Below are 23,791 nucleotides of genomic sequence, written 5' to 3'. Positions count from 1 at the left end.
GAGACAGAGCATAAGATCTGAAACCATAAAATCCATAGAAGAAAACATGGATAAAACATTCCATGACATTGGCTTCAGTGATGTCTATGAAGACTCCAAAGGCAAGAGAAAGAAAACAAAAGCATGCAATTGGTACTACATCAAATTAAAAAGTTTCTGTACAGCAAAAGAAATTATCAATAAAAACAAAAGACCACCAACTGGATGGGAGAAAATATTTGCACATCATACATCCATCAAGGTAATATCCAAGATCTATAAATAATTCATACAGGGCCTCCCCACTGGCCAAGCGGGTTGAGCACAGCGCTGTGAAGCAGTCTGCAGTCTCTGCAGTGCAGGTTCGATTTCCAGCCGGCCAGGGAGCAACCCACATGGCCCAGCAGACCTCTCCTGTCTCACCCGCTGCTATCCTCACAGTGTATTTCAGTCAGTCTGCTTGTTCTGTTCCCCACTCTGTCTCTGGTGAATCCTCTCACCCCTCACACCTCTGGCCTGTACCCCAGCTCTTGTATGAAGAAAGAAAAGAAAAGAAAAGAAAGAAAGGAAGGAAGGAAGGAAGGAAGGAAGGAAGGAAGGAAGGAAGGAAGGAAGGAAGGAAGGAAGGAAGGAAGGAAGGAAGGAAGGAAGGAAGGAAGGAAGGAAGGAAGGAAGGAAGGAAGGAGAGAGAGAAAAAGAAAGAAAGAAGGAAGGAAGGAAGGAAGGAAGGAAGGAAGGAAGGAAGGAAGGAAGGAAGGAAGGAAGGAAGGAAGGAAGGAAGGAAGGAAGGAAGGAAGGAAGGAAGGAAGGAAAGAAAGAAAGAAAGAAAGAAAGAAAGAAAGAAAGAAAGAAAGAAAGAAAGAAAGAAAGAAAGAAAGAAAGAGTTCTACAAGATCCCATTTTCTGAGAACCACCATTACTAGCAAGTGCCAATTTAATACTCTGACAAATAGTTCTTCAAAATCAGACAACATAATTCTATAACAATTTCTTTTCATGTATTCTGTAACACATTTCAATTTATCTGATTTGAGGAAACATATGCTTTTGTATGAATGACACATCTGAAGAAGTCATAGTATAATGTTTAAAATCAGAGGCTATTTTAATTATTAATGAAAAAGTTAAATGAGAAATCTAAGAAGATAATACAACATAAAGAAAAGTATACCCTATATATACAAATTAACCTTAGCCTATTGCAAACCACAAAGAATAAATGACATTTAATTTTCATAATGCAATAGTTAAGCTAATTGCAATAGTTTACTAAAGAAATTACTCCATATATAATGAAATGTCAGAGAATATGCCTAATACACGGGACTAGTAAAAGTGTCTAACATTTCCCCCTATAATTGCATTATTCTCTTTATCTTGTGCTTTAAATGAGCAATTTTCAAAGTTTAACAACACTACATAAAAAAGGAAGCCCATTTTTCAACACTTGCCACCACCACCCCCAGCAATAGGCTCCGGTTATACTAAAACTCTTAGCCTATTACAAGCTTTCCCTTTGTTTAAAATGTGTTGTTTGGGCCGCGCTGTGAAGCTCTCCACAGCCTCTATAGTACTGGTTCGATCCCACCCGGCCAGCAAGGGTCCCACATAGCATGACAGACCTCTCCTGCCGCGCCCACTGCTCCCCTCAGCAGTGTATTTCAGTCAGTCTACCTGTTCTGTTCCCTGCCCTGGCTCTAGAATCCTCTTACCTTCCGCTCATCTCACCTGTACCCCAGATCTTGTGTAAATGAATAAATAAATTAAAAAATAAAATAAAATAAAATGTGCTGTTTCACCTGTGTGCTTCACCTTCTTGATATCATATTCTCTAGAAAGACCTCCCTGATCCTCAAAAAGAGTTTTGCACCGAACATGCTGCAAAAGTGTCTTGATTTTGTATTTATCTCATGGAATAAAAGTTACCTATGTACTAGTTCTCTGAACTGTAATCTACTTGGAAAAAGGGTCTGTGTCTGGTCTTGCCGCCTGGCCTTTCCCAACTACCTAACATATTGCCTAGTAAATACTTACTAAAAGAATAAGGGCATAAATGAAGCCATCTTTTCAGACCTACTGCTTTTAACTTGTATACAACATAGATCATTTTTCAAAGCACATTTAAGATTTTTTGGCCAACAGTTGAAATGCTTTCTTTGTAGCAAAATTCTGTCCCAGTATCAATGACTTTGAGTATCTCTTTGATGCTATTAAATACAATGTTATAAAGCAAAGCACATGTATTCCCAAAAAACAAATTATTTTATTTTGTGTCTAGATGGTATATTCTTCAAAGCAAGCTTTTTTTGAGCAAAAGGTAAAAACACCAGGTCATTGAAAGAAAGACATGAACACAAAAATGAATTCAACCTTGTTAGGAACAGGACAATTAGTCAGATAAATGAATCCTGATATTCAGGCTATTATACAGTACTAGTGAGAGAAGAAATGGATATATTTCAACCTTATGAGAATCAATGATCACTAGTATATCCCCTAAATGCTGAGCTTTTTATTCTTCCATTTATTTTGTGGATTAGATAAGTAAGTAAGCAAAAAATCTCAGTTAATGAGGAAGTCCTTTTTAGAGAGAATATTTTCTTGTTGATCGTAAGGAAAATAATAGGATGCGACCTGCATCAAATTTCCAACAAGTAAGAAGGGGAAAAAATAATGGAATTTTCGTCAGTATCGCTGAAGAATGACCATTTCCTCTTCCATAACTAGAAGGTTCCTTTAATAACATGTTAATAACTTAGCAATTGACATTTAAAAATGGCTCATTAATAAACGGTGACACAGCATTTGATGGCAGAAATCCACCCTGAATAACATTGAGCTACATTAGCTCAGTGAAAAGCCTGCACCCACTTAACTTACGCCTCTTTGGCTAGACAGTTAAAAACAAGCTTTTACCAGCCCGCAGTTCTGGCTCTGCTCCAACTTCTCGCTTCTTCTCCTAGGCAAGCACCGCCGCGCGCCTTGGCAGGGCACCCGGGCCGGCGTGCGCGTGACCACGGCCTGTCTGTGGCCGGTGGACCATGGAGGCCCTAAGGTGGTCAGCCCGGGAGTGGGCCGCCCCGTCTCACCTACTGCCGCGAGGGGGCGTTTTGAAGCTGTGGCTCTTTGAGTTCTGGCTATTACTTCTGGGTTCAGGTTTGAACGAGGGATTCTTGCCTGATGAAGAGGATGTGGACTTTATCAATGAGTACGTGAACATCCACAATGAGCTCCGGGGCCAAGCCAATCCCCGACCGTCTAACTTGCGCTTCATGGGTGAGGTCCTAAGGGTCTTTGCCCCAATTTCTGATAACCTTTGTCACTATAGACCCTAGCTCTCCGCCTCGGAAAGTCTGGGCCACTGATCTTTAGGGTCAAAGATCACAGAGAACTTCACTTTTAGCTTGGGTTTTTCTTTATTCAAGTTTGAACAAAGGAATTTGGAACTATCTTATATGTACACCATTATGGAAAACAGTGAAGAAAGTTGCTTAGGAACTTGGATATGAGATTTAGCTTTCCAGATTTAAATGCAGGCTCCAAAATATACTGGTATTAAGTAGCTGGAAGTAAGTTATTGAACTTATTTGTGCTTTAGTTAATTTCTTTGTGAAACCAAAAGAGTAATAATAATGTATAGGGTTATTGTGAACATTAGGTGAAATAATGAACAAAAATACTTAGAATAGTGACTGTAAATAGTAAACATATGATGTGTAAACAATATGAAAATCTAATAGGCTATTACTAGTGGAATGCTAACATAATATGCAATCTATAGTATTCAGTATCACATAGAGTTTGTAAAACATTGGATTGGTGCAATTGGCAATTGTGCCAATTTGGAATAGTATCTCCAAGTGAAAACCAAAAGTTAACAAGCCAATTATATCAGAGTGTGTGTGTGTGTGTGTGTGTGTTATGATTATAATAGTGCAAGGGAAAAATATCATAAAGTACCCATTTTAAACATTTCTGATGTTTGATGTGTGTGTGTATATACAGGTACAAAGCAGTTGTTTTAACAATGATATTATGAAGGCCAATTTTGCTTATCTTCTATAATATATTTTCTATTATTTGTTTATAATCTATGAAAATAAAATAATCTAAGGGAATCTTGGTATGGTGTGGGTTCCTATGAGCTGAGCACTCACAGGCAACTGTGACCTATTTCCTATGTGCTAATCACAGCAGAGCATTCTTTGACTACCTACAGGAGTGTAGTCCTTATCAGGAGGCAGGCCCGGGACCACCCTAGGCTGCTCTTGATCTGATTACGTGACTGTCTCCATGGTGGTCTCAGATAACTCTGCCTGTGATAACATCATACTTTGCTGATGCAAATATCTCTTGACTCATGATGTCCCCTTCCCTGTCCCTCATAAAACTTTGTCTCTCATTCCTCCACCCTCCAATTCCTTTGACTCCAATTCCACCCTCCCAACTTTATTCCTCATACAACTGTCACATGATCAGCTTTTACTGGCCTGTGTGCTTTCAATAAGTGGCACAAGAACTTCTGCTCAAGTAGCAGAGTTTTGCCTTGCAAACCTGCTCCAAGACTGCTTTGTCCCTCATGGTGTTCTCACCCCAAAGCCTGAAATTTTTGCTGCTACTTTTTAGATATACTGTAACATATGACCACAATATTTTGGTTTTACAACTTAATTTGTTGATTTTATTGATTTTTTATGTGTTTTGTTCTTGTTCTTGTGATTAACTATAAACAGTGGACTCAATGAGACTCTAATGATAAAGGCACACATTTCTGGGGACATAGACTATCCCTGGTAGTCTAACAGTAGACAATCAGATGACAAAATTTAGGTTTTACTTCTTATTTTACTCCTCACAATAGTTTGCATATAGTCCGTGTTCAAAAGATAGTTCTTAGATAAATATTTCAAATGATTACTATGTAAGAAAAGACTTGAGATTAAAAATACATATTCTGAAAAGATTACATGTAAGAGTATACTGTTTTGAACAGACTACAAGATTATTATAATCATTTGCATCATCTAACAATCTGATTTAATTATAAATATATGCATAGTCCTTTCTCTCAAGGTGTAGTAGTTTGATTTATGATTATCTCCAAAAACTTTCCCTGCATAGAAATTCTGCAAACAATTATCCATCTGCACAAATTTAAATGTGTTTTCCTTAAACTTAACTGTGAACACGCAAGGGAAATAATTTTGAGTACACACAAAAAAACTCATTACGTTGTTTTCTTTGCTTTTTGCATTTTTTTTAGACTTGGGATGTAGCTTTGTCTCGGACTGCTAGAGCATGGGGGAGAAAATGTTTTCTTCAGCATAATAGTCATTTAGAAGAAGTAAAGACGGCCCATCCTGTATTTAATGGTATTGGTGAAAATATTTGGGTCGGCCCTGAAAATGCGTTCACTGCAACTATTGCCATTAGAAGTTGGTATGAAGAGAGGAAGAATTATGACTTTGAAAATGACACTTGCAAATCAGAGTGTTCTAATTATCTGCAGGTATAATAATTTTTATACTATTAATTCAATAGATGTCTTCATTTGCTTTACTGCCAAGTTTTTATTGATGATGTTTCAATTTTATAAACAAACTTAACTGGTAAAAATTATCACTTCTAATAGAATAAAAATCTAAGCAGTTCTAAATCTTCAGATGTCTATAATTTCATCTATTATGTGAACCATACATTTAATCCTTTAAATCTAGTAAATTGGATCCCCTATCCAAAGGTGGAAGGTGTTTTTCTAAAAAGAATGTGCATTTGGAAAAGGAAGTAAGCAACCAGCAGACAAATTTTTTTAAAAATACTGACCATAAATATAAAGAAAAGATTTGGTATTTTTATGTTCAGTATACATACTACTAAATAACTGATTGATTAAAATATTTTAATTCAAATTAATAGTTTTATTTCCCTGCCTCAGGTCTAACAATTTACCCTGTCACTTTATACTCTTTTGAACCATTTTTTATTTCCTATATATGCACTAATTATTTTACATATCACCCTCTTCTGTTTTTTTTATTCCCCAATTCTATTCTCCTAGACACTTTTGTTTACAACATTTGACTTCACATTAACTGTTGTAGACATTCTACTCCCTAGTCTTTTAATGCATCACTGTTTCTTTAAGAATCACATGTTTAAAACCACTAAGGTTGTGGTAAAGAGAAAAGGAAAAACCAAAATGACTCCTGTCTCTTCCACAGAGCTTAACAAACAAGTATTTTTTTTCACTTGGAATTAATGGAAGTAGCCGTACAGAAAATTTCAAGAATACTTTCAGTTATTCTCATATTTTCACATATCAAGACTTGCTTTTCCTTTTATAGACCTGATCTTTTTTTTATTTTTTAAGAACAGCCCTTTCATTTTATAATGGAATTTCCTCCATAAGTGGAAAGAGAAATGTTAATAACATTCCATTACTCTCTATCATATATTTCTTTTCCCTCTCTTCTATAATCTTGGGCCTTTCTTCGCCCTTCTATTCACAACTTTTTTTCTTCCAAAATCATTCTCCTCTCTTTTCCCTTTTCTTTCTACCAATAACATAGAAGTTTCAGATACAACCTGAAGTTGAAAATTTATTCAGCAGGGATGCCTTCCTTTGGCTCTACAACATCATTCTGGGTTAGTGTTTCTCAAATTCTTTCTCCTATGAATACAGAATTGCCAAAACCTATTAAAATATTTCTCTAAATAAAGTTTTAAAACTTCTTCCCTAAATACATGACAATTTTCTACCTGCATCCAAATGAAGAATAATTTATATTCTCAAGCTGCTTGATTAAAGTTTTATGTGGATTGAATATACTATTGTTTATAGCATGCAAAATAAATGTTTGGAATTACATTTTATGTTTTCTCTGAAATTTTTATTTTAGGTTGTTTGGGATCTCACTTACAAAGTTGGTTGTGCTGTTACTGCCTGTCCAAGAATAGGACGTATTCAAGATGCAGCACTTTTCATATGTAACTACGCACCAGGGTAAGCAACTTAAAATAAAAATATATATATTAACATTGTATATTTTTCAATATTAAACTTTTCTAGGTTTCAATATAGTCTTCTAATGTCTCTGTGAACTATAAGTTAAATATAAGATATTAAAGATTGGATATTGAGATATTTTCAATTATATCTTGAAATGAGTCTTAATACGGGCATGTAACATGGGCATTTTGTATATAGACAAATCAATTACTTCCTAAAAGATTTTAACTTTAGTATTACTTCATAATCTAGCCTAATTAGCATAGGATTGTTAAATTATGTATTTTAAAATTAATTTCCAAAATAGATTATTCCCTTATTTAAAAAAGGCAAAAGAAAATAAGTTTGGATGTGCTATAATAGTTTCAGGAGTAGATCAGTCTTATTACTTTAAGGATACTTTTAGTTGACTATCCTTTAGAAGTTACATTAATAATTGGCACTAGTTTCACACATGTGAGCCATTATAATATCTCAGAGTTGAAATAGTACTTCAAAAGTCTTCTTGTCAAGTTTTCCATACAAAACTTGAATTATTTCCATTTTACTTACCATGCGAATATTCTCTATTTGAATACCTTTATGTGGTGAGAAATAACTACCTTCTAGAATAGCCTCCATGTCTGTCTGGAGGATAGAAAATCTAGCCTCCTAGTCTAGAAAATCTCAAGCTCTCTTTTGGCCAATATGATACCAGAAGTAGTAGCAGTATAATGTCCAGCTATGTGAAGAAATAGCCTAATTAGTATGTCAGATAAACAGGAAAAATTAAAAAACATGTTAGAACTAAGAATGCATTTCTGTTGATAAACTGCTTTCAAGACTAAACCCAAAAGAAAAAGAATATTGATTACTGACTGTATGTCCCTAGATAGGGACAAAAACCTAACCATGATCTAATTGAATTAGACTCAGAAAGGCCCTTCCTGCTGTAAAACTTTGCAGACTTTGAACATAGGCACCTCAAAACAAGTTTGGGAGAGTCATTGCAAATTTTTTTTTTTAAGATTTATTTTATTTATACAAGAACCGGGGTATAGGCCAGATGTGCGGGAGGGTGAGAGGATTCATCAGAGACAGAGTGGGGAACAGAACAGGCAGATTTACTGAAATACACTGCTGAGGGGAGCAGCGGGCAAGACAGGAGAGGTCTACCGCACCATGTGGGATTCTCGCCGGCTGGCCAGGATCGAACCCGTGCTGCAGAGGTTGCGGACAGCTTCACAGTGTGGCGCTCAAACGCCTGCGCCACCAGGGAGGCCCTGCAAAAATTTTTAAGCCTCCTTTCATTCCTACACACTAGAAGCATTGGAATGTTATCTATTATGTGGAGAAACTGGAAAATTGACTACCAATTAAAATTGAAAATTTAGACAGAGAACTAGGTACTGGCCGGAGAGGGAGAGAATGGATTCATTCATCTAAGGTACCATTATTCATTTATGTACTCGACATTTATGTACAATCTATCTCCTGTTCTATCTCCTAATAAGACAAAAAAATTGCTTACCATATTTAGTTTATAGTTTTAGAGGGAGATGATAAATGAACACATAAATAAATACTATTTACTTAGGTTGTGAAATATGCCATAAAATATATCGAAATAAACAAATAAATGATAGCTAAAATCAAATATAGATTTAAAAAAGAGGTGGCATTTGAGCTGAAAGTAATATGAGAAAAGAGTGGCTAAAGAATGTTTCAGATAGAAATAACAACATGTATAAAATCTCTGAACTTAGACTGAGTTTAACATGTTTGAGAAATAATAAATTGTGGTTCGAACTACTAGTGAGGTAAATTATGTGACAGCTTAACCAAATAGAAGATCACAGGAAATATGTAGGACTTGGGAATTTATTCTAAGTAATGGCAAAACCATTGGAAAATCTTTAACAAGGGTGTGATATTACATCTTTTTTGAAAAGAATATACAGACTCAAAAATATTAATCTGACTATTGTGTTGTGAATGGAATATAGGGAAAATAGGGTACAAAGTGGAAGCAAGAACTTGCTTCATAATAATTGTTTCTCTGATAGTACAGCTGTGGTATCATATATATGAGATATCATATATATATACACATATATATATATATATATATATATATATCCATACAAGAGCTGAGGTGTAGGCCACAGGTGCAGTGGCAAGTGGTGGTGAGAGGATTCACCAGAGACAGATGTGAAGCAGAACAGGAAGATCTACTGAAATATACTACTGAGGGGAGCAGCATGTGAGACAGGAGAGATCTGCTGCAGCACGTGGGTCAGCTCCCTGGCCAGGGATTGAACTGGTGCTGAAGATAACTTCATAGTGCTGATTTAATGATTTGACACCTTGCACCACCAGGGAGACCCACAGACTGTGGTATCTTGGATGAAGTTTAGAGCATACAGATTGGTTTTCTTTTATTACATACAAATTACCACAAACTTTGTGTCTTAAAATATAACCCATTTATTATCAAATAGACCTATAGGTTATAAGTTCAGGCACAATATACCTAGATTCTCTGCTTAGAGTCTCAAAGCCAAATCAAAGTATTGACTGAATTCTTTTTTTTTTTTTTTACTTTATCACTGTATTCTACAAAACATTTAAACAGTTAATACAAATTCTTTACAAATGCTTTTAAAAAATAGGAGGAAACTGTAATCAATTCATTTTATGAGGTCAGCATTACCCTAATATCCAAACCAGACAAAAGAGAGCACAAGCAAACATAACTATACATCAATGTGGATCCAAAAATTCTTAACAAAATATAACCAAACCAAGTCCAAAAACATAGAAAAAGAATAATATACCCTAAGTGGGACTAAGTAACTAAATTCTTATCTGGAATCTGCTTCCAAGGTCATTTAGGTTGTTAGTAGAGTTCAGTTTCATGTGACTATAGGACTCAGGTCCCCATTTCTTTTGTGAGTCCCAGCCAAGAATTGCTCTCAACTTCTAGAGCCTGTCCACATTCCTTGATGCAGTCTCCGACCATTTTCAAGTCACTAAAGACACATCAGATCCTTCTGATGTTTCAAATCCCTGGTTTATCTTCTGTGACCAGCCAGAGAAACTCTCTGTTTTTTAAGTTACCCAACTGATTGGATCAGGTCCACCTGGATAATATTTGTAATTTAAGGTCAACTATGCTATGTAGCATAATTAAACATGGAAGTAGAGCTCATCATATTCACTGACTTGGAATTATTCAAGGCCTATAAACATTGTATGGTCAGTATGAAGGTATTCCTGTGTTGGAGGCATAAATATTAATGACTGTTAAAGCTTCTTAATGGATTGACCCTTTGATCATGGACACTGTATAGCCTGGCATTTCTGGCTATCCAATATAGATAGTAACAGATACTTTTAATCTTGGAGAAAGAGGGTCCATTGTATTCTAGATCACTATGAAATTAATTGATTGGTTGACTAATATTTATATATTTATTTGTTTATTTATTTGCCTTTTCAGAGTTATTCCAGGCTACAGTTATCAGACATTATGATCACAGGGTGATTGGCCTGTGCTACCGGTTTTAAAGACAGTGTTTATAGTGAGTAGTTTTTGCATAGGTATAGAGGTAGAGGTCCTCTATCCCTTGGGTCTTGGGATAGGTAGGATAAGCTCTGTTTTTGTGTTGGAGGTGTTTCAGTGATAAAGGTTTAGGGCAGGAAAAGTATACTAGGACATAGGTAAATATGGCCAGATCAATTCTTACATTTTTGGAAGGCTAGTTTTCTAGCTGGGATCTGTGGCCTCTCTAACACTTGGGGCCTCTGCTCCTGTATATATGGCCTCTCTCTGCACCTGTGTATGTGTGAAAGAATTGGATAAGCACCCCTGCATGACCGCCTTAAGACAATGGCCCACATTAGGAGGCAGCCAGGGATGCCTAGGTTGTTGTTGACTGATTGTGTGGCCATGGCCTCAGGTGGTCTAGAAGTAGCTCAGAAATTAAACCAAGTACCTGTGTGGGAAGTCCTCCCTGTATATGTGGCCAACATGCCCCCTCCTGTTCCCCATAAAGTTGACTTCCCTTTGTCTCCCTGGGCCCTGTTCCTCCTGCCATTGTCACGTAAACAATCATGTCTATTTTTTACTGCTAATAAACACCAAGAGGACTGCTCACTGAGCAGCAGAGTCTTGCCTTGCAAACCTGCTCCAGGACTCGTACCTCAGCATGTCCTCAGGGTCATGCTGGCGCATTCCTGACCCAACAGGGTTCTAAAAATATAAAAATGTATTTTTTTTCCTTGAAGTGTTTTGATAGTGAAAAGTGAAATTAGAGAAGTGATATGTGATCTACAAATAACCATAAACTTCTGAGTGTCCTTGATAGACTAGAAAACTTGCTTTTCAAGGGTATCAGATAGCTAATTGGGTATCAAAAAAAAAAAAACAACATGACTCAGAAATTTAATATTCACATATTTGTTTATGTATTTCTTCTGTTTGGCCATTCTTTTACATGATCCAGAATGGCCTAACTGAGATTTATATGCCTGATGCTTGCTTATATGTCTAACAGTGCACTGAGTAAATTAATAAGCAATCCTATTTAAATGATGACTATTAATGACCCTCCCCTCACTCAAAAATATTTTTCCATATCTTTCTTCCATATCTTTCTTATCATAGAGCTTTCATATCTACTTTTGGGCCTATTTCCTTACTTAACTCTGCACAGTTGATGTAATAATTTCTCAATTCTAGCCTGTGCTGTAGGCAATGGATTAAAACATCTTTGTAAAAATCCCACTTAGATTTTTTCACTTGTTCATATATTTATGTTTTTTCTGAGTGGACCTTGAAATAATCCATTTATCTTGGTCTTTGAGACAATAGGCATTTCAGGATTTTGTGAATTCTTCAGAAAATAAATATATCACTTCTATTGAAGTTTTTATATACCTATGCCAACTAGAGAGCAAGTAATTACTAAACATTCTATAGCATTCTATTTAAGGGGAAATTTTGCTGCAAACTAAGATGAAATAAAAGTGCTTTAAAACTCAGGCTTAAATAATAATGTTTTCAAAGAAAGACCTGGAAACAGTTTCAGAAGACAATGTTTTCCAAGGGGGGGAGAGAAGGGAAATATTGTGTCTCTTGCTTAAGACTTTCTTGAGCCCATTTTCTTAATTCAATTGCCTTTATAAACTAAAAATTGATGACAGTAAATTTAAACAGCACAGGATTTGAGACATTTTCTAACTAAATGTTTTTTGGTTTTGTTTTTGTTTGTTTGTTTTAGAGGAACTCAGAAAAGAAAGCCTTACAAGCCAGGATGGCATTGTTCTGGATGTGACAGATATGACAGATGCACAGATCTTCTATGCAGTAAGATAAAGAAAATAACTTAAAGATGAAAATAAGTATAATACATTTTATAATAAGAAAAATGACCTGTACACTAGTTATTGTCATGTTAATATTGCACAGGATATACTTAAGATAAAAGATTATTTGTTATATTCTAAAATTTACCTGTTTAGCCTATATTTTTGTTTCTAAATCTGACAGCTCTACCAACCTGGTGTGTGCTGTGACAGCTTATACAGGATGAAGAGGGTACCCGTGTAAGGGATGAAGTAGAGGCAATGATAGTGTTACAGGGCAGACCCGATACAAAATGGGGTGCCTGACTGTGGGTCCTCACCCGCACACTTAATGGGACTTATCAATACTCTACTGCAGGCTCACGTGAAAGGTTAATAAAAGGTTTATTCACAAGGGAAGGGCTAATGAGGAAATGTGCAACTCAGGGAGAAAAGTGGGAGATAAAGTCTTAAATGTGTCCTACCCGATCCACCAATCTGGAATCCCAAATAGCACTCTGAGAGTTGGCCGCGAGCCACCAGCCATGAAGCCAGAAAGCAAGCGATAGTGAGCCCCCCAAGGCCCACGTGTTTGTTTTTTATACCCAACCTAGCTGCTTAACTCCACCCTCAGGTCCCAGCCACCTTCCCTTTGGTGGTGATGGGATTTGTCTTTCCCAGTGTCCTGATGGCTTTGGTCTGGAGTGGGGGTGGAGTCCACAAACCTTGTGTGGGATTAGCTCAGGACATCCTTTCCCCCTAACAATTGGAGATTGGAAGCACACTGGGGGTTTGATCAAATATGCAAATAGATTAAGAATAAAGACAGCAACAATGGGGAAAAAAAGAATAGACATCAGTTCTCTGACTGTCAGAAGATGGAATACAAATACATAAAGGAGGAAAATAAGCATGGATCTTGTGGTTATGAATTCAAAGTACAGGTATTAGCATGTAAGGATCAAAACATGCAACTAAACATAGACAGAAATACTTGTATATGATCTATCTACATACACATACTCCCTAAGCTCAGAAAAGACCTTGGAGCAGAACCCCCAACCCCCATTCTACCATCGCCTCCCCACCCCCAATGAACACAATTAGCACCCAGACCTTGATTTCTAAATTTCAGCCTGTACTAAAAGTGAGCATTGGAGAAAGAAAATATCTAGGACAGAGGCAGGGAAATCCAGAACTTCTTTTTATATCCAAAAGCAAGAAATGCTTAAAGAATATAGAGACATGTAACCACAAGGACACAGCCTCTTTTTTTTTCTTTTTGAAGAGCACAGTTAGCCAAGTTGTGTTCACAAAGCAAAAGTTCTTGAAAGAAATTAAAAGTAGTGCTTCAATTAATACATGAATGAAAAAAGCAAAAGCAAAACAGCCTGATTGCAGATAAGGAGAGAGTTGAGTGGTGTGGTTAGAAGAACAACTAGCCATAACATTTTAGCCAAGGACTAATCTAGCCCAGTGCCCTAACTCTTCAATTCTGTGAAGACCAAGAGAGATGAGATCATCTGGTGTTCTTTTAGCTTCGTGCACTCATTTATTTAGTTCTTTCCCAGGTTTGGGAATTTTTCCTCTATTAATTTCTTTGAATAAGTTTCTGTTCCCTTCTCTCTCTCTTCTTCTTCTTGGATACCTATTATTCTTATACTTACATTTCCTAATGAAGTCATAATTCTCATAGTGTTTCTTCAGTTTTTCTTTTATATTTCTCTTTTTTCTTCCACCTGGGTTATTTTTGTGTTACCATCTTTGAGATCAATGATTCAATATCCCATTTAGTCTATTCAGTTTGCATAGCTTTCAAAGAATTTTTTTATCTCATCTAATGATCGTTTTACATCCTGCAACTCCTTTATTTTCTTATTTAATGTTTCAATTTTATCTCCTGTTCATTGACTTTAATTCTCAGGACATCCATTTGCTTTTCTGTATTTTCTTGTATATCTTTGATCATATTTTCTGTGTTTTCTTCCATTCCTTTGAATTTCTTTCACATGGCAATTTTGAACTCTGTATCTGATAGGAAGAAAAGGGCTCTAATGACTTTGTGGTTAGATTATGGAGATTTGTGGGATGTGAGGTGCCATGTATTTTATTTTTCTGTCAGCCCACTGTGTAGCTTTCCAGCTCGCCATCTTTTCAAATGTCCTAAGGATGCTGAATTTCTACTTTTCCAGCAGATGGCACTGTAGTTTTTCTTTTTCTTGGCTTGGCCTGTCAGTATCTTGTGTTTTGGGGGAAAATGACCTGTAGCTGCAGAGTGGGAGGTGTGTAAGATCTCTGAAGGGGTCCAGTTACTGGTGAAAATTGTACTGAAGTGGGCTTGTGTTTGTGGCACCTTTGAAAACACTCCTCTCTGGGCTTTCCAGACCTGTGTGCCTACATCTGTCTGTTATCGGAGAGCTTCACAGACTAGCACCAGTCCTGCCAGGGTGGGTAAGGGAAGTACATCCACTTCCCTATCCTCTTCCCTGGGAACCTGGCAAGCCTGGCACACCCCAGCTCCTCCACACAATATCCCTTCAGTTAAGAGGGTGCCTCCATGCCACTCAGCTAACCTTTCTCAGAGCTGTCACCCAAATCTGAGAGTACAATTCTGAGTTTTGCATGGCATGCTGCCACCCCTAGCCATAGTCTCTAGCAACTCTCCCTACCCACTTTTTGTTGTATGGAGTTGAATTTCCTCAGTATTCCTTCTTGTGTGCTCAATGCTTGCCTCTGATGTCCAACAAGTACCCTAGTTTTGCCCCGTCACTGGACCCTCTCAAACTAGTTGCCCTCTGGGCTACTTTTAGATTATCTTTCTGGAAACAAAGCAGAGAACACTGTTAATGTCATATTCACCATCTCTCTATGCTTTAAATCTTAATTGATCAAGATTAAAATCTAAAGGCTATGGTTATAAAAACAAAATGTAAACATAACAAATTTTGCTAACATATACAAATGGCATAATTAAGAAAAGAGAGGGAAAAAAAGAACAATGTACTCAATTTTCTTGTCTTTTATAACCAAAGTCCTAGAGATATCATTTAAAGCTGATAAATCAAACAATAGAGATTTAAGTAAATATAAATGTATTTTAATACTAAATCAAAACCAAAAGTAAAACAAGAATGCAATCAATGAAAATTAGTGATGAAGAGTAAATGTACTAATTATATCATGGCTCTACTAAGCTATCATTAGTTACATATACAGAGTGAAGCAGAAAAAATACAGATGATGTGATAAAAGATATTTTTAAAAGGGGCTGGAAAATCAGAATCATTACATAAAATATGAAACAATAAATAAGACCACGCACAAAAGGCTAAAAGCTTCAAGTATCCAACAGAAGGTTACTAACTCTCTAAGGTACCTGAATAGCAATTTCTAAATTTTCCTCTAAGGTTAGTATCAACACAAGAAAAAGCCCCTGGTTTCACTGGGCTATGTGTGAGAACTCTTCTATGCTCCCACTCTCCTTCCTAGTGACATCTAGGAATAGTTGTGTGGGCCTCTCTGCCCAGGTGAGCAAAGGAAAAGAAATGTATTTCCTGTAAAGTACAGAAATTTATTTCCTGTAAAGGACTGTAATAGTATACGGGCTACATAGTAAAATGATTGAATGACAGGTTAGAGAGTTAACTTTGCCATCTAGGAAAGGAAGAACAACGGACAGCTTCTGAAAATAAAAATTACTTGAAGAAAGTGAGTAGATTCAGAAGATTAATTGGGAATGATTGGGGATAGAAGGGTGGGGAAGAGATAAAAATAAGATATTATAAAATCCTAAAATGTTGAAGCTGCAATAATCTTTTGAGTACAGAAGTGAAATGAATTAGATAAGGTGAAAAAAGGATTTAGAGAAAGAATTAATACCGGAATCCACAATTTCTCTTATATATCGATGTTTTCTCTAGCAGAGCAGGCTGACTTTTATGAAAAGCAAATATAATGTACTTTAATTCAGGCTACTAGTTTGAGGAGCAGCAATGATGATGCCATGTTGCTTAAGAACTCGGAGAATGATGTCATGGTTGTTGGACAAATTATCTTATAGTCTAGAGAAAAGGTGAAATTATAAAATTTCTTTACGGTCTTTTTCTTTCTAGGTAATGCAGAGCATGACCAAGCCACATGTATGTATTATTGTCCTTTATTTCTTGAATGATTTTACTAGTTTATGTGAAATCTAGCTTTCAATCGCTTCATTATTTACAGATTACAAATTTTGGTATCCAAAATGGGAAGTACCCCGGCCACTTGTGTGTGATCCAATGTGCATACTTACTTTATTACTAAGAATGGTATGCTTGTCGCTATGTACTACAGCTGTTTTGATAGTGCAGTCTCACTTTCCAAATATATTATTAGAAGAAGAAATGTTAAACAAGCTTGGGGAAACTGAAGGAGAGCCAAAAGAGGTGGAGAATAAAGTACAAGAGGTACAGGAGAAGGAGGAGACATAGAAAAGTACTGTGAAGATAAACACTGATGAATAAACAAAGGGAAATATTTTTTAAAAAGCAAAAAATAAAAAACACTAAATTTTAGCAAACGAGAACTACTCTTGCAATACGTTTTTTTCCCTCTCTCTTCCCATCCTTATCCAGCAAATTTAAATGAAACAAAGAAGCAAAAAATGTATTTTATAGTATATGTTGTAAGGCAAACTCTTGGCCCCTAAGAATAGCTAAAGATGTGATGATAAAAATTCTAAAAAGATTTGACAGTCTAATTAATATTAAGATGATACTATGTTAATCTGATAAGGGAGGGAATTTCCATTTTTTAAATATGTCTCTATCTGTATGTTTCTACATCTGTATTTTAAATATCTTTAAATGAGTTTCTCAAATATTAAAAAAGATCATATAAGATGCTTAATACCATTCCAATTTCAGAACAACCATTTAATAAGTTTGGATTATGTTGTTTTTAATCATTTTTATTATAGTTGTTATTGCTATTGGTGATGGTGGTATTTTCCATGTGATATCAAGGCATCTAATATCATTATTTATCTTTGTAATATTTGTGTTTGGAATAGTTTGAGTGGTACTAGTGTACACTGTTAGAGGACAAATTTATTAATTTATTATGTCTACTTCATGTTCAGTATTTCACGAAAGCTTTGCTGTAATTCTTTTAGACTATATAATGTGTTGCTGCCAAAGACTAATAAATGTCAAAAATCAGTTCATTGTGATTGAGCAATCTGGCTATCATTTATGTTGAAAAATAAAATTCAATTAAAAATAGTTATTTATATATAGTTATTCAATAAGTATAGTAAAAGCTCACAAATTAACTACTTATTACTTCTAACACTAATAAATGAACTGAATAAAAATATCTAATGTAAAAAAATACATAAAGTGCTAGAAATTTCACATTTAGTAAACTTATTATATTAACAGCCTGTCCATAAATGAGACAAGATAAACTTGTACAAAAAGTCCTGAACCATCCTCTTGGATTTTGTAATTTCTGGGTTTTTTAATGTGTTTGTTTTCATTTTATTTTTTTGTTTTATCCCCCAAAAGCTCTGCTCTAAATATATTGAAATATATTTATATATGTCTTATATAGAGAGAGATATAAACATATATATAGTTTTATGAAGTGAGTCTCCTTTCTACCCAGTCTCCTAAATGCTTTCACATAGTTATTTAATATTCAAAACCACTATGTGGAGTTAGTATCGCTTCTGTTGTTAAAAAGAGAAAAATGTCCTTTGATTCATGATACCACGTTCAATTCCCACTATGACAACTTTTTAGGAATCTACACGTGTAACTTCTCCATCTACTCTTCAACATATTCTCTAGGTTATTTCAGACTGATTGCAAAAATCCCCATGGAAATCTTTTGTGTTGGAAGATGTACATATTGGACAGAAGTTACTTGGTAAGGCTGTCCTGTCTAGTCATTGACTGGGATTGCCGGGGAAAAGCACAGCCTTGGCTGAGATGTTGTAGCAGATCCCAAAGGCGCTGCAGCTGGAGGCCATCAGTGAATTGCACTCCTCATGGCAGTTTCTACTTTAAAATGAAATCTTAGGTATTTACTTACATGTGACAACTTACATGTTGTCACAGTGGGTAAGAAAGGATTCACCTATAGTGCCTGACATTTTACATAGATCAAAGCATATCTGTAGCCTATCTTACTTAAACTTTTAAGGTTCCAGAGAGAATTTTTACTTCCCCAGGATGACAGCTAAGATCTGAATACAGAGTTGTTTGTTGTCCTCTTAAATTCTGAAATTCAGAAATTAACGGTACAAGGGGTTAAGTCCTAGCACTATGAATCTATAGGCAGCCACTGCTGTACAAGTTCCATCCCCGGCAAGGGAGCTAACCTACATGGCGCAGCAGACCTCTCCTGTCTTGCCTGCTGCTACCCTCAATAGTGTATTTCAGTAGATTTGCCTGTTCTGCTCCCCACTCTGTCTCTGGTGAATCCTCTCACCTCTCTGAACCTCTGACCTAAACCCCAGTTCTTGTATGCATAAATAAATAAATCTTAAAAAAAAAAAGAAAAGAAATCAATACCCCTTGCAAATCTAGGTTACATGCTATATTACTTCCCAGGGCTAATGTAGATAAAGTGCTGCAAACTGGGTGACTTAAAATAAAGAAATTTATTCTCTTAGAGTTCTAGAGCTCACCAGTTCAAAATCAAGGTGTTGGTTGGCACTGTTCCCACTGAGCATGTACGACATGTTTTCTTGTCTCTTTCAACTTCTAATAGCCTCTGACATTCCATGGCCGCGGAAGAGTCCTTGGTTCCAACCCCCCCTCTACCTTCACATGGTCTCCTCTCTGTCTCTGCATTCTCTTCTCCTTTTCTTATAAGGATACTTACTAGTCAACCTCATCTGAATGTGATTAAATCTACAAGAACCCAATTTCCAAAGATCATTCTGAGGTACAAGGGGTTAGGAACTCAACATGTCTTTCGGATGAACACAACCTCACCCACAATAGATGCCTTGACCAGCGATGCTGATATCTCTCTGAATGACAGATCTTGAGGTGACTTTTATTTTTCTGCCTCCTACACAGAATAGAAATTAGTTATTTCCATTGTCTTCCTAGTCTGATGTAAAAACACAGTCCCTTCCTTCTTCATCTTTGGGGTATAGGCATGAGGTCCTTCATGGAGCAGTTGTCTTGTGACCACAAGATAAGAAGCAGGAGTGGAAAAGTCACATGTTAAGAATTATGAAGCAGGAAAATAAGAAGAGCTGGTAATACTGAAATCAAGTTGACTCCAAACTTTTGCATTTCTTAACTAAGTCTTGTAGTCAAGTCACTGTAGATGAGTTTTGGTACAATTAATACACTTTCCCTCCCTTCAAGATAATCTAAAAACAGTGAAACTCAAAATGAAATATAGTGTTTAATGGACTGCTTAACCCCAGTCCTAACTTCTCGTGCAAAGCTATGAGAGTCAATCATGTTAACCAGTGACTTAAAATTGGCATCTTAGTAACCCAACACTAAAAGATATCTTTCTTAAAATGACAAATAGTATATATTTTATTCTATTTTCTTGTTTTTCATTTAAATCAACATGTGATCTTCTACATTTCCACATCTGTTCATGAAGTTGTAAGTTCAGGTTCATAGATGACAGGTATCTTCCTTAGAAAAGGCCTATAGGGCCTCCCCGGTGGCGCAGCGGTTGAGCGCTGGGTTGCGAAACTGCCCGCCGCCTCTGTGGCACCGGTTCTATCCCCGGCTGCTCCCCGGCCACCGGAGGAGGGTCCCACATGGCACGCAGACCTCTCCTGCCGCCCGCTGCTCCCCTCAGCAGTGTACTTCGGTCCTTCTGCCTGCTCTGCTCCCCGCTCTGGCTCTGGTGAATTCTCTCGCCCTCCCGCGCTTCTGACTGTACCCAGTGCATGTATAAAACGAAAAAACAAACAAACAAACAAATAAATAAATAAAACATGCCTCTATTTAAAAAAAAAAAAAAAGGCCTATAAAACGAACTCACTTGTTCATGCCTGTGATTTTTTTTTTGAAGATTTATTTATTTATGCTTACAAGATCTGGTGTGCAAGCCAGAGGTGTGGATGGTGAGAGGATTCACCAAAGAGAGTGGGGTAGCAGAACAGGCAGATGTACTGAAATTCACTGCTGAGGGGAGCAGGCGGGGAGACAGGAGAGGTCTGCTGGGCCATGTGGGTTTCTCCCTGGCCAGCCTATGGAACTCAAGTGCTGCAGTGGCTGGGAATAGCTTAATAGTGCTATCTTTAACCCCTGCACCACCAGGGAGGCCCTGCCTGTGGTTATTTTTGACTTTTTATTTGCAGACTTTAAATTTTAGATATCAAAGGACCTCAGACACTGACCATTAGCAAGTTTCCTATTTAGGTTATGATTTGGCTCGCTATTTTTCAATTCTTTCTCTCTGCTTGGTTCACTGATTTTGGCCCAAGCTTTTAAACCTCTTTGCAACTGTCGGCCCCATGGAATCCTGGCTGAGCCCATGTACATGGATGGGTTAATAACAGTGGTAACCACCTAGCAAGACTGATCAAGAAAAAAACAAAGATGCCAATGTCAAGAATAAAATGAGGGACACTTACTAGAGGTCCTAAAGAAAGTAAAAGAATAACAAATGAAAATACTGACTAATTTTGTCAATAGAGGTCATATTTAAATGAAATGTGCAAACATTTTACTAAGTTCACTTCAAAAATGAACATGACGATAAAGAAGTCCAAATCATCTCACGTTAGGAAGTCTTGTGTTTTTGCAAGCTAACAAGCTAGTAAACCACAGTTTCAAGGGTACTAACACAAGATACAGGATTCCTGGGTCATGGACAAAGGATAGTATTGAAGATGTTAAAAACATTTTTTGGGGGGGGGGCCTCCCTGGTATGCAGGCAGTTGAGCGCCGCATTGTGAAGCTATCCACAGCCTCTGCAGCACAGGTTCGATCCCGGCCAGCCTGGGAGCTGATCTACAGGGTGCAGCAGCCTCACCTGTCTCGCACTCTGCTCCCCTCAGCAGTGTATTTCAATCTGCCGGTTCTGTTCCCCGCTCTGTCTCTGTTGACTCCTCTCACCCTCCCGTACATCTGGCCTGTACCCTGGTTCTTCTACAAATATTTTTTTTTTAAATCTGAATAAAGAAATATGTTTTTTTCTTATTAAAGATATATAAATGCATAATTTAAGAAATCAAGTAATCTTAAAAAGCATGTAATAAAAATTTAGTTGCTCCTGAAACTGCAGCTGAAAGGACATGCTCTTAAAGATGTTTCAGCCAAAAAAGTGCAAAAAATTTTACTTCCACAAACATTATTTGAAAAAAAAATAGAGTAAGAAAAAAAAATGAACTAAAATGTTCACAGGAAATGACAATTGCTGTTTAAAAATGCAATTTCCTTTGGTTTGAGGAAGTACAGTCATTTTTTTCTCAGAAATGAAAAATGGGTCCTCCATGGTGGTGCAAGGGATTAGGCACAGCACTGTGAAGCTATCCACAGCCTCTGCAGCACGAGTTTGATCCCCACCCAGAGAGCAACCCTCATGGCGCAGCAGACCTCTCCTGTCTCACCCGCTGCTCCCCTCTGCAGTGTATTTTAGTCAATCTGCCTGTTTTGCTCCCCACTCTGTCTCTGACGGATGAATCCTCTCACCCCCCCGCACCTCTGCCCTGTACTATATAGTTTGGAAAATTATAAAAGCCATAATATTCCTGTAAGTACAGGCTAGTACACAAAGTTCATAAAATCTCTCAGTCCATACTTGTGTATTGGTCACTATTCATACTGAACATCATGGATTATGTAAGACATCATGTCTGACGGAAATATAACACAAGCCACACATGTTATTTTAAACGTTCTCATAGTTATGCTAAAAATAAAAAGTAGGAGTAGGTGAAGTCAATTTTAAAATAAATCTTAATCCAACATATGAAACATTTCAACATGTAATCAATATAAAAAATATATTGAGGGAAACTTAATATTCCTGTTCCATGCCAAGTCTTTAAAATACAGTGCATATTTTACACTTGAAAGACTTTCCGACTGAGATGAGCCCTATTTCAAGGGTTAGCCGTGCTTGCTAACCCCTTGTGGCTAGGACTTATGACATCAGACCAAACATATTTAAAGACTGAGCTCTTCCAAGTGTCTCAGTAAGAGAATTTACCAGAGACAGAGCAGACAGACCAAAGAATGGGGATATTTAGGGAAGTTTTAAAATGCAAGACTAAAAGCACCAGAACATATCTTATCCAAGTAAGCTTCTGTTTATTTAAAATGACTTGATGTGGAGATTCAAAATTGGAGGGTGTATTGACTGAATGTTTCTATCCCTTCCAAACCTACATTTGAAGTCCCAAGTCTCAATGTGATGGCATCCAGAGGTAGGGCATTGGGAAGTAATTAGGATTAGATGAGACCTGAAAATTCAGCCCACATGGTAGGATTAATGTTTTTATAAAAAGAGGAGTGGACCAGAACAGTCTCTCCCTCTCCCCTCCCTGTCATATGAAGAGTGCAGAAGCAGCCTCAACAAGCCAAGCAGAAGGTCCTCAATAGTCACCAAATCAACCAGCCCCCACATGGCGGGATGTACCATTCTCCAAAAGTATGAGCAATACATTTTATTGTTTAAGTCACCCAGTCTATGATATTTTGTTATAGCAGCCAGAGCTGACTAAAATGGAAAGAAAAGGGGTAGTATAATGAAGAAAGACTGCTTTTGCCTCATATTTTAATGGAAAAGGAAGACATGTATGTGAAGGAAATAAAGGAGCACAGAAGAATGGGGATATTTAGGGAAGTCATAAAATGCAAGACTAAAAGGGCAATATTTGAGTTGGAGTGTAAGCCTGTGTAGGATTTTGATTGAAAAAGAAGTGAAACTCTTGGGTCACTTTGATTTGGATCAAAACTAACAGACACATTGACTCACAGAAAAATCTGGCATTTGGTGTCTGGTTAGAAGCTTAATGCAGCTGGTTTCTTGCTATGGCAACTGCCTGTCCACTCTCCAGCATCCCCACATGAGAGCTGATTTTCCAGAACACAATTTCCCTTTTGTGTTCAAAGATATTTGTTCAGCTACTGAGAGATTTCCAGCATAACTGCTGAAGCATATGACTCATTTTCTGAAGTTTTCTTAGCAGAGAATCACTGACGGAACTTCTCACATACTCCACAGTAAAACAGAAATGTTAACCACCAGGCTCAGGTTAGGCTGAAATTTAGTTAACTCATATTTGGACTCATGAAATTACATGAATTAGTAAATTTTTTTCTCTTCAATGTCTATGCAGGGCCTCCCCAGTCGTGCAGCGGGTTGAGCACTGCGCTGTGAAGCTGTTAGCTGCAGTGCGGGTTCGATTCCTGGCTGTCCAGGGAGATTCCCACATGGCAAGACAGACCTCTCCTGTCCCGCTCTGCTCCCTTCAGCAGTGCTTTTGGTCCGTCTGCCTGT

General features: G+C 37.0%; 1 protein-coding gene across 1 annotated transcript; it reads left to right on the top strand.

Annotated features, from left to right (window-relative positions):
* Positions 1-2,860: 2,860 nt before the first annotated feature.
* Positions 2,861-16,785, top strand: LOC311185338 (GLIPR1-like protein 2; the record flags this gene model as incomplete). The annotated part of the gene is made up of 6 exons (XM_084255977.1): positions 2,861-3,254; positions 5,243-5,488; positions 6,879-6,982; positions 12,253-12,338; positions 16,429-16,455; positions 16,538-16,785. The coding sequence occupies exons 1-6, from the start codon at positions 3,021-3,023 to the stop codon at positions 16,783-16,785; spliced, it is 945 nt and encodes a 314-aa protein (XP_084112103.1). The 5' UTR covers positions 2,861-3,020.
* Between the last annotated feature and the right edge of the window lie 7,006 nt (positions 16,786-23,791).

This window comes from Talpa europaea (genome assembly GCF_964194135.1).
Source record: "Talpa europaea genome assembly, chromosome: 15".
NCBI classification, from domain to species: Eukaryota; Metazoa; Chordata; class Mammalia; order Eulipotyphla; family Talpidae; genus Talpa; species Talpa europaea.
Note: the sequence above shows the minus strand (reverse complement) of the source record. Positions and strands in the feature narration are given on the sequence as shown.